We start from the raw sequence: 15,549 nt of genomic DNA on the forward strand, positions 1-15,549 counted from the left end.
GGTTTCCAACTACGAGAGAGAGAGAGAGAGAGAGAGAGAGAGAGAGAAAACTCGTAAAATGCCTCTGGGCATTTTACTCATCCTCGTCTGAAAATTCGCAGTTATTTTTTCTTTCGTTCATCACATCGGTCTATGCCGTTCTAATCTGAAGTGAATCATAACTGATGCATTGGAGAAGCTATTCCTCTTGGAACGGCAATAAAAAAAATTATGAAAAAGAAGTAAAAAGATTATTTAACATTCAGAATACCTTTCCTGGAAATACACAAAATAATAGTTTCACGACATGATCGGAAGTGAATTAGAAATTATTTCTCGTCCACACTCAATAAATTCACAAAGTCTATACACCGAGCCGAGGTATTCCTGTAACTCATTCTATGTACATCTATTCCTCGTGATCTATATCTTCTTTAATTCTCGTCCTGTTCGTCAGATTCATTCCAATCACTTTTGAGAAAGAGTGGAGGAGAGACGAGTGTGGAGATATAAAGTTCCATTAGACCTATGTATAACTCCGACGTCACACTTCTCGGTATAGACCTATAAGTACTACATCGGTGACGCTGCAAGTTTATTAAGACCTCCATTTCCCAGAATCGATCTGTTGCAAAGGATTTTTCATTTGTATCGCATGATGCAATATTTGGCTAGCGTCCAACATATGTTGGTAGTCATCTCTCCCTCTAGACACAAGAGTTTCCTCTCAGTAAATTTATGTAGGTGCATTCTTTAGTACCACTTCTGTATACAGATCAGCGGCCAACGGGGTTCATTTTCGTCTCTCACAGTTTTAATCTTCTCGAATTATGTACTTGAACTGCAAGCTCACATTTCGCTCAAGTGACTGAGTGATTTGTGCATGCAACTGGCGTTGCAACTCCCAAGGTTATTGGCATCCAGTTAGACCTAGTACTTTCTACAGTGATGCCGTCCACTCGACCATATGTTAATTATACATTATTGACCTTTGAATATATATATGCTTTAAAAAATCACAGTAGATGCACGTGACTTCATTAAATAAGCGAATACCACAGGAAAATGATAGGCAGAAATCCATGCGCTTTCTTCTTCCCTAAGACATTGTCACGGATTTCTGCCTATCATTTTCATGTGGTATTATATATATATATATATATATATAATATATATATATATATATATATATACTATATATATATATATATATATATATATATATATATATATATAATATATATATATATATATATATATATATATATATATATATATATATATATATATAAATATCTGTCGCTCTCAGGTATTCGTTGTTTTAGTGTATATGTTTAAAACCACATAAAAACGTAATGCACGTAAGCAGATTTAAACCACGGAAAATAAAACACGTCTCATTAAAAAATTAAAAATGCAAGAGCATATCTGAGTCTTCAACACTAATAACAAAACTCACTCTTATGCATTCAAGAACAAAATAAATACATAGCTCTATTTCGTCATCGAAATAAAGAAAGAAAAAAACAGAAGCTTTGAACTATTCGTCTCTGTCCGTATAAGGAGAAGAAAATTGTTGGTATCTATACATAAGAACGAATGAGTCTGGTTATTATTATTATTATTGGATTTCCAGAAAACACCGTCAGATTTAATATATATATATATATTATATTATATATATATTATATATATATATATATTTATATATATATATATATTTATATATATATATTGTAGTATTTGGGACATAACAGAAACATTTAAAATTTATCATATGTGGGTGGGTCTAGTGCATCAGTAATCAGCATAGGTGAATTTATTCTGGTTATTCTCGTTGTGTTTGTGTGCTCGTTTGGTTTATATATATATATATATATATATAATATATATATATATATATATATTTATATGTATATATATATATATGCAACAAAATGGCTTTAAATATTGCGAAGAAAACAACTTTACTACCGTATCTAAACTGAGCCTTGAAATATCAATAAATCACTAATAATAATATAGTAATAATAAATAAATAAACACAAATACACCAAAAGACGTACTTAATATAATTTTCTCAAGAGAATCACAAAGGCTGCGAAGAAGAGACAGCAGCCCCTTCTACCATACGGCAGGACATGACCAAATGAAAACTTTTCCTTTACGGCGAGATGAACAGACCCATGACTGGTCATAGGGTGGGGGGAGTGGGGGGTTATCCGATCAGGGAAGGGGGAGAGGGTGGAGGAGACCATCCAAGAATGGTGGGTGGGGAAGCTGGTTACGGGGACCATCCCCAGGGGAATAGAGAAGGAGGGGGATTAACCAACCTGGGAGGGGGAGGGGGGTTGAGCAGGAGAAGATGACGACGACGTTGGGGTATGGGAATGAGAGGTGGAGTAGGAAGGTGGGGATTGCTAAGGGGGGATAGGGGTGGGGGTGAGGCAACTTATCCGCTACCCAGCCAATACATAAATAACAGCCATTCCTTTCTTGCGTCAGGACGAATGCTATTGATTCTTAAAGATATATATTTATACCTATCGATCTACCTGCTCTGCTGGCACAGCGATAAAGCGAAATGTTGGTCTCGTCGTGTGTGTATATAACCACACAAATAATACACACGCGCGCACGCACACGTCGCATATATATTCTGTATGCATACAATCCACACAACAAACAAACGCATTTAAACACATACATACACACACACAGACACACACGGTGGCAGATTTATTCAAAGATTGGCGAAGGAGTGACCCAAGAACGTACTGACACGTCGAGTATTGTTTTGTTAGCCGCTTCCCATCCTCCTCCTTCGTCTTCTTCTTCCTTTACGCAACTGTGATTGTTGGTCTACGAAATATCCCTAAGCCCCCAAACGAGACCTTGTACTTGTACTACTTGTACTTGTACGTACGGTCGAGATTATAAACGATTTCGATCTGGCGTAACGACGGCTCGGATGCATTTTGGATATTGCCTCTGTTTCAAGGGCTCCATTGTTCTAGTATTTTGTGCCACGTGTGGTTAGGCTGATACTCAGTTTTCTGCCTTTTGTAATAATAATAATAATAATTCCATTGTCTCGTCCTCAATAAAGGAGTGAAATTTAGCAGTAGGCTTATGATCATTTACCCCACAATGGAGAGAGAGAGAGAGAGAGAGAGAGAGAGAGAGAGAGAGAGAGAGAATAATAATAATTCTGTGAAGCTCCTATTATTTCCATAGACTCATCCCACCACTATAGGAATAAAAATTGAGACGTAGTCTTATGATAATGTACTCGACTCTGGTGTGTTTGTGTAAAGAAAGAGAGAGAGAGAGTAATAATTCTGCGATGATCCTGTTATTTCCATAGTCTCACCCCACCAATAAAGGGTTAATTCTAATGGTAGGCTTATGATCATTTACTCGACAGTGGAGAGAGAGAGAGAGAGAGAGAGAGAGAGAGAGAGAGAGAGCTATCCAGTGCATGTTAATATTTTTAAGTTAAAAGCATTGTTCACTAATATATATATATATATATATATATATATATATATATATATATATATATATATATATATATACCGTTAAGTCTAAAACCACAGTTCTAGATTCAATTCCTGGTTGGTGCATGAGCACTTATGATTATAATTCGCCAGAAATGTTAGTCTCAAGGTATATATATAGTGAAATTGAATGAACGATCAGAAGAGAGAGAGAGAGAGAAAGAGAGAGAGAGAGAGCGAGAGAGAGAGAAATAAAAAATACTTTTGACGTGCAATTGAAGACTTTTACACTTCATTCTGTCGACACGAACAAACATAAGAAAAACTGTTTGCCGTAGAACAGGTTTGCGAAGAGAGAGAGAGAGAGAGAGAGAGAGAGAAGAGAGAGAGAGAGAGAGAGAGAGAATATTCATCGCCTTTGTGTATGTGCAAAGTGTTAGTTTCGCACTTTGGTTGAAGTAAACGGATGAACGTCCTATATAAAACATATACACGCAGACGAACACACACACACACAAGACTGGGTGTGGTGAGGAGAGAGAGAGAGAGAGAGAGAGAGAGAGAGGGAGGGAAATAATAGAATTGTGATATATTGAAACATTTTATTTTTTTGCTTTTCTTAGGTTTTTCCGTGGCGGTGTTTCTCAGTGTGAAATATATGTGAGAGTAGAATCCATCTTACATTATTTCCGTCCGTGAGTCCATATGTGTATATGTGCTGTTCAGCAAAGCTAGTCTTAGGAGATGTGGTGTGTGTGTGTGTGTGTGATATCTCCACGACTGCAGAAATGTTCATAGGACGTCCTTTTCGCACTGTCCGGTCAATAGGCGTGATCCAAACACGACACTCCGAATATAATTCGTCAAATATATTTTCATTATTTCTCACCTAGGGCTTCATTTATAGAATCGTCGCTGAAAGCCGACCCAGCCGCCTCCCGGAGACGTTCTTCTACGGGCCGTCAAATGGCGATCGCTTCGGAGGGGCTTCCTTCGTCACCTGGACGATAGGACGGAAGGACGTGGTGACGAGGACAGGCGAAATAAAGCTTTGCGAAGCGAATTAGAGGAATAGGAAGCGAAAAGAGAGAGGGCGAGGAGCGCGGCGGTGCCACGTCGCGGAGTGTTTCGGGTCGAGTGCGCGGGGAGAGGCGGCAACGCCGCCCACGGCAGTGTGTGTGCCCGTCTCCCCTACGAGGAAAGTGGACTTACCCGCTGCTGGTCGTCGACAGAAGAGGCGCCTCGCCAGCGTCGGGTCGTTTTTACGTAGATCGGTGTCTCTCCTATCGGCCGAAATTCATATTCTCTCTCCCTCTCGCCGCCGCCGCCTCCGCCGCTTCTGCTGCTTCGCGCCCCTTTTTCGCAGTGCAAGTGACCCCAAGAGTGGAGTTTTCGTAGTAGTGCTGGTGCTGGTGGTGGTGGTGGTGGTTGGTGGTGTTACAGAAGTGGTGGTTGGTGGTGTCGCCGTTTCGGGCATTCAGTGTTTTGTTGGAGAAATCAACCTCCTCCTCCTCCTCCCCCTACACCTCCTCCTCCACCTCCCTCCTGTTATACTACCCTGACACACACATACAACCACCCCATACCCCTTCCTGACGTGCTCTTCCTCCTCCCCCCTACCCCTCCTCCTGTACCACACATACACACACACACCGTCACATATATACACTACAATAACCCCCCGACCCACCCACCCACCCCCCGACAACACCCCTCTCAACCCGACCCAATGAAGTCGCCGTCATCTTCATCTTCGTCGTCTGCGTCTTCGTCGTCTTCTTCGTCGTCGTCGGAGAAACCGAGAGGCAGGTGGTGTCCCGCGGCCGCCGCTGCCGCCGCCCCTGCTGCTGCTTCCAAATCCTAATTAAAAGTCTTATGGAGAGCGTGAAGCTGGCTGGGATAGGGGCACATGCCCCTCAGATCTTGTATTCTGGGGGCCGTCAGCCGCCCCCGGGACCACAGGCAGCCCACCCGCCCCCCACGTCAAGGTACAGTTTGTGTGTGACTCGAATTTGCCCCCCTCGAAAGTTAGGGGGGGGGAAATGATAATAATGTCGAAAAGAATAATATATTTATAATAATAATAAATCTCTTCAGACAGTTAAGCTAGCTTTGGTCAGGTTTATAGGGATCGAGAAATGCTGTCTGTCGTTGTCTGTGTCTGTGTCTTGGCCCTCCTTGTCTGCGTCAGGTGTGTTTTTCTGCGTGGTATATTTCTTCGTCTTGTGCATTCAGCATTTTTGTGTCTGGACAAACAAGCAAATAACGTCGTCGCTGGTGGTGGTGTTGGTTAAGGCGATATATGAGAGAGAGAGAGAGACAGACATCTTGTGTGTTGCGTTGGAAGGTGTTGCCGTTTCTCTCCCTCTCGAAACGTCGCTGAAAAGGTGTCCCAAAACGCAGCGTCAAAAAACGGCATGTATACGCTGTATATACATGCCAGTACGCCCCGTACACGAATGTATACACATACGCACATGCACGTACACACGTACACTCGCATACATACACACACAAGCAAGCAAGAGGGAGGGAGGGGTATGGTGGGTGGGTGTGGAGGGTTAGTAGTGGTAGTGATGGTAAACTTGGCAACGCAGCAAATGTTTAGAAACCCGTCGAAATCTGGCTTAGTTTATTCCCTTCTGTCGGCCCTCTGTGCCACACACCAGCCTCGCGTTATTGTGATCTTGAAACAGTCTGCAGAGAGGAGCTGCTAGGAGGCGGAATACCCGGGAAAAGCATCGTTTTGGCCAACATTATTCCCATTCTTTCTGCCTTTTTTGTTTTCTCTACGAGATCGAATCTTTCCGCAACTGAGCTTTTGATGGTGAGCGATGCGGTGGTGTGTGTGGCGTTCGGCCGCTGGTTAAGGGGAGGTAGATGTGGCAACGGCGCTCCATGACCTCCAGTGAATCAAAAACTGGCTATGTACTTCTCTCTCTCTCTCTCTCTCTCTCTCTCTCTCTCTCTCTCTGTACACCTCTCGGAAAGTGCCTGTGTACGTGTACACACCAGAAAGCCCCAACACACACACACACTACACAAGAAGCAGAAGGGAAATTCGTAGTCTCGTATTGCAGAATGCAATTCTATTATGCTGTAGAGAAAGCACATACGAAAGAAGGAAGAGGAGGAGACTGTAGTGTTGTACCTCGTGACCATGATGATGGCTTGTTGCACTAGCTATGTAAGGTTTATTCTAACCATTTGGCTAATTATTGGTAGTTTGGTCGTTGGATTTCAAGTATTCTTTGTGGTGTTCATTTATTAAAGTTTTGGGTGTTGTGTACCAAGCCCAAGGTAAATAATTCTCTCCTTGCCCCTATAAGGGATTTCAACCAAACCTTTTAGTTATTTTTTATTTTGCAGTTATTTTTGCTTTAATGTCGCAACGTTAACTTTAGACTAGTTTCGTCGTTTGTCCATTGCATATTAAATTGTTCACGAGAGCATTCCATTGATCACATGAATTCTTTTGAGTTTTTAAGAGTTATAATTGTCATAGCTTGCGAGCTGAGCTTAACAGCTGCTGCTGTTGGTGTTCTCTCATTTTAACAATGAGGTTTTGAAAGCCAAGTGAGAGGATTAAAAAAAACTAGTTGCAATATAGCATTATGCTATAATACTTCTTTATTTTAGCATTTAAAATTGTGGGATTATATCGTGTTTGTGGAAATAAACACTACTTGAAACAAAATAAAAAAAACATGAATACGGTGACAATGAAGTATGGCTATCCTTTCACTGATATTACTATTTGTTTATTTATTTATTTGTTTATTTTTCGTTTAAACCAAGTGCATCATACTTGAAGTTCAGTGATAAATGTGGTTTTATTTAGAATCGCAATGCGGCATTGAAAGATATATACTCCTTTCTTTCAGTTTTGGTAGCGATGGAGTATGTGAGCTTAGCTAGTTATAAAATGGCCGTCCTCTTTTGTGTGTGTGTATGTACGTATGTATGTATGTGTGTGCCGCAGTGGGCAACACCAAGCTTCTCTCTCTTTCTCTCTCCATCTCTCTCTTTCTCTCTCTCTCTCTCTCTTTTGCAACATTTTCTCAGCAGATGCAGCAACTTAGAAAATGGTTGCCATGTTGTGATTGGTCATGGGAATAAGCCTTCCATTTTGTCTATCGTATTATTATTATTATTATTATTATTATTATTATTATTATTATTATTTCGTTCTTGAATATTCAGTGGGAACCTTTCGAACTTCGAAACAAGAAAAGTGTGATAGGCCTATAAGTGACTCGACCAGATGAATCAGGCGTGTTTCGAAACTTCGAAAAATGGATTTAAATATATATATATATTATATATATATATATATATATATATATATATATATATATATAAACACAAAACAGTGTACATAGTTTTTGGCTCCACTTCGATGGTTGTACTTGTAAACAAAAAACAAATAAAAAAAGTGATTTACTCAAAAGAAAAGCAAATGTCCATTACATACAATTTTAAAGTGTAATATTGAAGACAAACTCGAATAAATAACAAGCTATTTAATTAAAGCGTCAATCTGTAGCAGTGCCAAGTCTGTGGAAAGTATAGCTAGTAGGCCTTATTGTCAGATAGGGTGGTGTTGGTTAAATGGCATAGGCCTACGAGACGTGTTTATATTTGGCCTTTGGATATTAGTATGGTTTATTGATTTATTTGATAAAATTCACACTGTTCCGTGAAGGTGTCAACACAGGGATTTCCGTGTTTATTGGGGGGGGGGGGGGGGGATTGGCTTAGACCCATCAGTCATCTTATTGTCAGGTTTGGGCAAAGGGTCTACACAGTACCTCAGAACTGGTGTGTAGAGTTTGATTCTTAGTTTTAGTACCTCAGAACTGGTGTATAGAGTTTGTGATAATTAATTTCAGTACCTCAGAACTGGTAGTTAGTTTGTAAATTTTAATTTTGTGCAGTTTGTTTATTTATTTATTTGATTGTCAAGTCAATTTTTGTGGGTGTTAATGTGGAAACTAAAAGTGACCTTTATATATATATATATATATATATATATATATATATATATATATATATATATTCGTAAGCTTTAAACTTTTTTGTTATTTTTTGCGTCAGGAAAAGTGTAAAAAGTGTTTGTTGGAAATTCAGTACAATGATAGTGGCAGTTGCTTAACTCATATTTTGTATATTTCTTTGAAAATATACATATTGTCAGTGGGAACTTCGCCAAAATTATATTGTCGTTTGTTTTATGCATATTTTTTATTTTTTTTTTAGAAATTCACTAAAATAGTTGGTGTTGGTTTTTTGTATATTGTTTTTTCTTTGGAATGTCGCCGAAATATTAAGTGGTGTTTTGAATGTATATTTTGTATATATATTTCTTTGGAAATTTAGACATTTGTAATGTTTGTATATTTCTCTGGAAATATACGAATTTTTCATTGGAAATTCACTGAAGTAGTGATGGTGTTTCTGCTACGCGTATTTTGTATAATATACAGAATCGTATATTTTGGAAGTATACAGAATTTATGTATATTTCTTTGGAAAGTCACCAAAATAATGGTGCGTTTGTTTCATTCATATTTTGTATATATTTTATTTCTAAGAAAGTGCGAAATTTACGTGTAATGGTTCCATAGAGGAATCAGAAATACATATCAAAGTGAAATTATTATACTACAGTGCAAGGAGAGTGAGTGAGAGTGACATAGGTGGCCATTATCGAAAAATTTCTGGTTTCCAAGGTGTACCGAGACTTACACACAAAGCCGCGGTATCAAGTTCGGCTTTAGTGCATTGGAGGATTCATTTAGATATTGTTGAACGTTGTGTGTTTTTTTTTTATCATTATTATTTTTACCGATCGGAATTCAGCTCGATACGAGTTAGTTGTTGAGTAGCGTTTCCGGAAGCATTTTAAATTTAAATAGAGGAATTTAATGAGTGAGAATTGAAAGTAGGACTGTGTGTGTATGTGTGTTTAGACTGAATAGCGATAATTAGTGAATCGGTTTAGGTTGGTTATGTAGTCTGAATACCAGTTGGTCTCGTTTTGCGTGAGTGAAATCATATATAACCATTTTAACGCATAACTATTTCGTCAAGTATCGATACCAGATCTGTACAATATCGCAGACTTACCAGTGAAAGTGGTAATGGGCTTTTGTTGGTGTGGTTTTTTGACGGCATGTAGACCTGACTAGTTTAGATGCTTGTACTAAAAATACTGCTAACATCCTTGATGGGGTGTTCAGTGCTACAGCCAAAAAGTGGAACTTGGTGACCTCCATTCTGTGTTATGGCGATTTTAGAATAGTTTCGTTTAATTTCTTGTCCGTCTATTATAACACGAGACATAGTCCGCTCGTTGGCGCCAGGGTATGCAAATAAGGCTGTTTATTTATTTTGTTTATTTTTTTTATTAATTTATATTTTTATATTTATACAGTACTTTCGAAAGTGTTGAGGCAGTTAGACCAATGGTCTAAGATTTTCATGTCACACATTATCGCGAATTTTTTTTTTTTTAATATATATAAATATTTAGAAGTGAGAAAGTTCCTCTCTCTCTCTCTCTCTCTCTCTCTCTCTCTCCTCTCTCTCCTCTCTCTCTCTCTCTCTCGGTTGTAATTACTGCTGCAGTAAGCTTTGAAGATTATGTTTAGTAATTCACAATAATTGTGCTGTGGAAAGATCTCGGTATATTTTTACCTTTTATTAATAATTTTATTACTAATAATAATTATATATATATTGCCGTGTCACAAGATTCACCAGCCAGCAAGGTGAATAAATTTCCATTTTTATATTTAATTACTTTTAAATGTTCTTATTTTTATAAGCCGGTTGATACAGTGGCAATATACTTAATATGAGTTTTTTTTTCAGGTGTGAAAATCCTGTTGTTGTTTTTTTTTTTTTTTTTTTTTTAAACTTTTGTTTTTTGTGCCTACCGTAGGATTTTTATATGTAGCCTATATATATATTGTGTATGTGAGAGTGTGTAATTAGTACATACTTAGCAGGAAAATATAAAGTAGGTTAAAAAAAATAAGGAATTATATACATAAACTCATAAACTCAGCAGTGTGAACAGATCACATAACCCAGAAAAATTGTACAGTAAACGAAGGACTTTGGACCAAGTCATTTGATAATAGATTTATTTGTTTCTTTGGCAGAATCTATTGTAAACAGTAAAGTGACAGAGACAGTGTAAGACATTATTATGATTTGCCAAGATAGACTCATTCTTGATAAGTAATCTGTCAATTTAGGGAGATATCTGAAGTTAAATTTTGCCAACTTGAATATTTCGTTTTTCTAAATACTATACGAATCTTGTAAATAAATAAGCGAGCAGCCAGGTCTTGACTGTTTTCGTCAACAAAAATATTTCAATTTTTTCCTAAAATGTGATGAGCTCAGCCAATATTCCTTTTTATTTAAATGTCTCTTTATTAATATACTAGTGTTTTGTTTTGAAAAAATAAATTCAGCATGCTGGGTATTTTATACAATTGAAATATTCAACATACGCAATAGACTAGACTATATATATATATATATATATATATATATATATATATATATATATATATATATATATATATATAATGAATGTAGCACGTAGGGACACGTTCTTGAGCATATCCTTAATAAATCCACGGTAGAAAGGTGAGTGATACCGATGACTTCACCTTTAGAAATATGGGCTATACTTAGTGAACGTTCTGTGTATACATGTGTACATAATAAGTACATAAGCGAATTCCACAGGAAAATGATAGGCAGAAATCCTAGTGAAGACGAAAGCGCTTGGATTTCTGCCTATCATTTTCCTGTGGTATTCGCTTATTTAATGAAGTCACGTGCATCTACTGTGACTTTTAAGCGTGCGTGTATAAATATACATGAAAAGAGAAGTATATATTATGAAGACAATAGAAATATAGGGAACGCTCTTAGCCGTCGGGTTTTTCCAAAAATTAAAAAACGCAGTTACCCGAATTTCTTCAAAAGTAGATACGAAATGAGGTCATTGTGTTAGCTGGGTTGGTCAAATAAATTATTAATATTTTTATACACATTTTGATAAACTTAATAAAGAATTGTCGTTTTTATTTTTGAGGAAATGTTATTGACGGCAAACGGTCAGTTTTATATATATATATCTATTATTTAATGATAAAGAAATATGCTTGCAAGAATATCTGTGGCGTTAAAAAAACACTCTCACGACTTATCGCTTGTTCCTCAAAAGGATTGTTAACCATTGTATTCTTCGTCTTTCTAACACGTCGTGTATCAGCCCTAAGGATTGTTAAATTTTATATATATATATATATATATATATATATATATATATATATATATTTTATTTATTTATTATGTAATTGATATATACATATACTATGTGTATATTTATAAGCAAATACGTATATATGTGTATGCATAATTAAAAATATACATATACCTTATACACCATAAGAATATGAATATATATATATATATATATATATATATATATATATATATATATATATATATATATATATATATATATGTAGTTTTTTTTTTGCTGTCCCTTCTACCATATGGACTGACGTTCAAACAGCGTCCAATAAGCAGAGAGAGAGAGAGACTTTTCCACACGTGAATTCAAAGACTATATATACTTCATCGTCTTCTTCTCCTCCTCCTCCGGCCATCTTTTTATAATCTTTTTACTAGAAGGGCTACCGAGTATGTTTAGACGAAGCTGTTTTGCTTTTTGGGTTCGTTGATTGCCAGAGCCTTGACATTTCAGATTTGGTCCGAATTTGACATTTGGGCGTTTGGTCCCCCTCCCCCCCCCTCCTTTTTTTTTAATCCAGGAGATTGGGGGGGGGGGGGCGGAGGTTGGTGGTTGTTTGAAGCAAGACCCACCATGCCAACCTAGTTAATAAGTTCACGAACCAGTGCCATTTATCGGTGATTATTGTTGTAGAGGTTTAGCTTCGCGTCCAATGCAGCTGTTAGCTATTTTTTATGTTATTTATTTTTTTTAAGCCCCTTAGACATCCGTCATAGATAGCTGGGGCTCTCTGTGACTCGGGCCTTAAAAATGAACTTTGTGTTAAGCCTTTAAAATACAAAGATATGTTAGCTTTAAATACACTGCCAATATAAGCATGGATTTCTACGTGATCATGTTCAAGTAAATAGAAACTCTCTCTCTCTCTCTCTCTCTCTCTCTCTCTCTCTCTCTCTCTCTCTCTCTCTCTCTCTCGAGCCGTTAGTGTTTTTATTTCGTGCATTAATGTCGTAATGGCGGCGAGACGAGTCTGTGTAAACCGAAGTATATATAACGTGTAAATTAGTGAGTTTTATCTCCGACTGGTATTATGGGCAGCGGATGGAATAATTGCAGACTGACGTGGGATGTGGAAATATAAATTCCATTTGTTGATATGAGGGTTTATACTGCTACATACGAGCCAGCCTTTAACCGTGCATGGATCAGGCCGAAATGTGGAACCTTGGAACCTTGCAAAAATGTTAATTACTGTATTGTTTAGCGAGGAGGTATAGTACCGTCTTGTTTTGGAGTAGTATAATAATGCGGGGATGGCTTTTATTTTCGAATAGCAGTGTATAACTGTAACCAGCTGCAGTAGTTAACTCAGAGAAGGTATACTTCATTGAGAACTTGGTTTTTACTTGTTTATTTATTTGTTGGGATACGTAAGGACACAGAGTCTGTTTATAGTGTTACGTATATGCCATTAATAGAGCTACTATATTCAAGGAGATTGGATATACTTCGTAGCAACCATCAGTACTGCTGTCCTGCTGTTTTGCTCTTACTAAAATTAACAATGATATAGATCATTTTTCGTCCTCTCTCTTGACAGTTTTTTTAAGAAAATAAATATTTGATATCGATATTTTTTTTGTCCTACCTCTTCAGTATTACTTTTAAGAAATATTTAACGATGTAAATATTTTTCGTCCTATCTCAGCAGTATTATTTTTAAGAAAGATTTATTTTTGTAAGAGGACACCTGTCGTCAGGGAAAGAACAACAAATACTTTCATATTGATTTCATATTAAAGGACATCAAGGTGTCCTTATTCGTTACATTTACTTTTAATGAAAAAAATTATATTGATAATTCTATGGCATAACTTTTCTGGTTGGCATAAAAAATATATAAATTATTTGTTGTCCCATTCAGTTAAAAAAAAAAAATTAGACATTAATATAGATAATGTTAAATCTTTGGCATTACTCTTCTGATTGACATAAGTATGTATATGTATATATATTATATATATATATATATATATATATATATATATATATATATATATATAATAACATAGAACATTTTTTGTCGTATATAGTTTTTTTTTTTAAGAAAATAAGTTATTTAAGAAAAGTAGACATTAATATAGATAAATTGTTCGCTTCAGTCTTACTTTAAAAAAATAAATATATACCCATTTAGAAGAAGGCTCGTGATTTAGAATGGTTAGGTATGTGTGTATATATATATATATATATATATATATATATATATATTATATATATATATATAATCTTTGCATCCTTTACAGAATCCAGAGATAGTAGAAACTGGAATTTCACTCTATTCTCCTCATTCTTGGTTCCCGTGTGGGTGTGTATGGCCGACTTGCAGGCATTGACTTAGGATTGCCTTACTACATTGTGCCTTCGGCCCCCTAGCTTTAACCCCCCTTTTCGTTCCATTTACTGTACCTCCTTTCATATTCTATCTCTTCTATCTTACTTTCCTGAACCTTCTAACAACTGCGTTGGTTTTCCTCTTGTTACACTTCTCGAACTTTTATATATAATAATCAGGGTCTGTTTCAGCAATCACCGACCTCATTGGTCCCAGTGCTTGGCCATGTGGCCTAAATTTCTATATGTAGTCAATCAGTCTTTTCATTGTGGGTGTTCACGAAATCCGGCGGCGCTGGCCGACGGCGGCATGGCGTCTTTGATGACAGCGGTATGGTGGTTCCGGCGCCGCAGTTTTTAACGCGTAATACGATATTTTGACTGCCTCCCCCCCTCCCCCCGTGTTTAAATGTCCGGTCGGTCGGAATCGCTGCTCGTAAATTATTCATTAAAATGTATTCCATGTTCTTTTCCTGAAGTTCATTTGAACGCCGTAGTCGTGTGACCTTTCTCTCTCTCTCTCTCTCTCTTCTCTCTCTCTCTCTCTCTCTCTCTCTGCAGGGGGTGAAATATTTCTGCCCATAAGCGTACGAGCATAAAAAGAATTGAGCATATGTAGAAATATATTTATACTATATATATATATATGTATATATATATATATATATATATATACATATAATAAATAATACATACATACATACTACATACATACATCCATACATATTTATATTTGTAATATTTTTCTATAATGTATACATCAGTATGTACATGACGGTCAGCCAGGTCAAATTAAATTGGTTGTGCGTCGAAATATTGATGGTTTTAAGCAAGAGGTCTTTGTTCAAGAATGATTAGAGGTGTTACTTTAATAAGGAAATATATATTATATTAATGTTATATATTATATATAAATGACACGTGAGGTAGGTTTCACATGTATATTTATTTTCAATTTTGTATTGGGTGTCCCAAATCGGGAAGCTGCTAATTTTTATTATTATTATTATTATTATTATTATTATTATTATTATTATTATTATGTACTGAATCCACAGTTGTATGGCAAAAGTGTATTAATTCATATTTATTACAATTTAATATATACGTTTGTTGATTTTTATATCACATTTGAGTTCACGAGGTTGAGAGTTTCTTACCATTATTATATTATTATTATTTATTATTATTATTATTATTATTATTATTATTATTATTATTATTATTATTATTATTATTATTATATAGGACAGGCCAAAGAGACAGGCAGGTACTCGCCGAGTTCCATTATAAATGAAAATATCTACAAGTGATTAATGAAAGTAATTGAAGGCTGGTTGATTTAAAATATATATAAATGATTAAATGATAAATGAGTGACCCCTTATTACA

At 36.3% G+C, this 15,549-nt stretch overlaps 1 protein-coding gene across 3 annotated transcripts in view; it reads left to right on the forward strand.

The window, feature by feature from the left end:
• Positions 1-4,307: 4,307 nt before the first annotated feature.
• Positions 4,308-15,549, forward strand: part of LOC135198689 (uncharacterized) — a 97,960-nt gene continuing 86,718 nt past the window's right edge. Inside the window, exon 1 of one of the 3 annotated variants that reach the window (XM_064226516.1) lies at positions 4,308-5,467. In XM_064226516.1, coding sequence (XP_064082586.1) covers positions 5,355-5,467 — 113 coding nt within the window. In that variant the 5' untranslated portion in view covers positions 4,308-5,354. Of the gene's footprint in view, positions 5,468-6,142; positions 6,307-6,647; positions 6,667-15,549 lie in introns of those variants that run through there. The other 2 variants (XM_064226518.1, XM_064226517.1) reach the window with 2 other exon arrangements.

The sequence above is a fragment of the Macrobrachium nipponense genome, chromosome 22, assembly GCF_015104395.2.
Source record: "Macrobrachium nipponense isolate FS-2020 chromosome 22, ASM1510439v2, whole genome shotgun sequence".
Lineage (NCBI taxonomy): Eukaryota > Metazoa > Arthropoda > Malacostraca > Decapoda > Palaemonidae > Macrobrachium > Macrobrachium nipponense.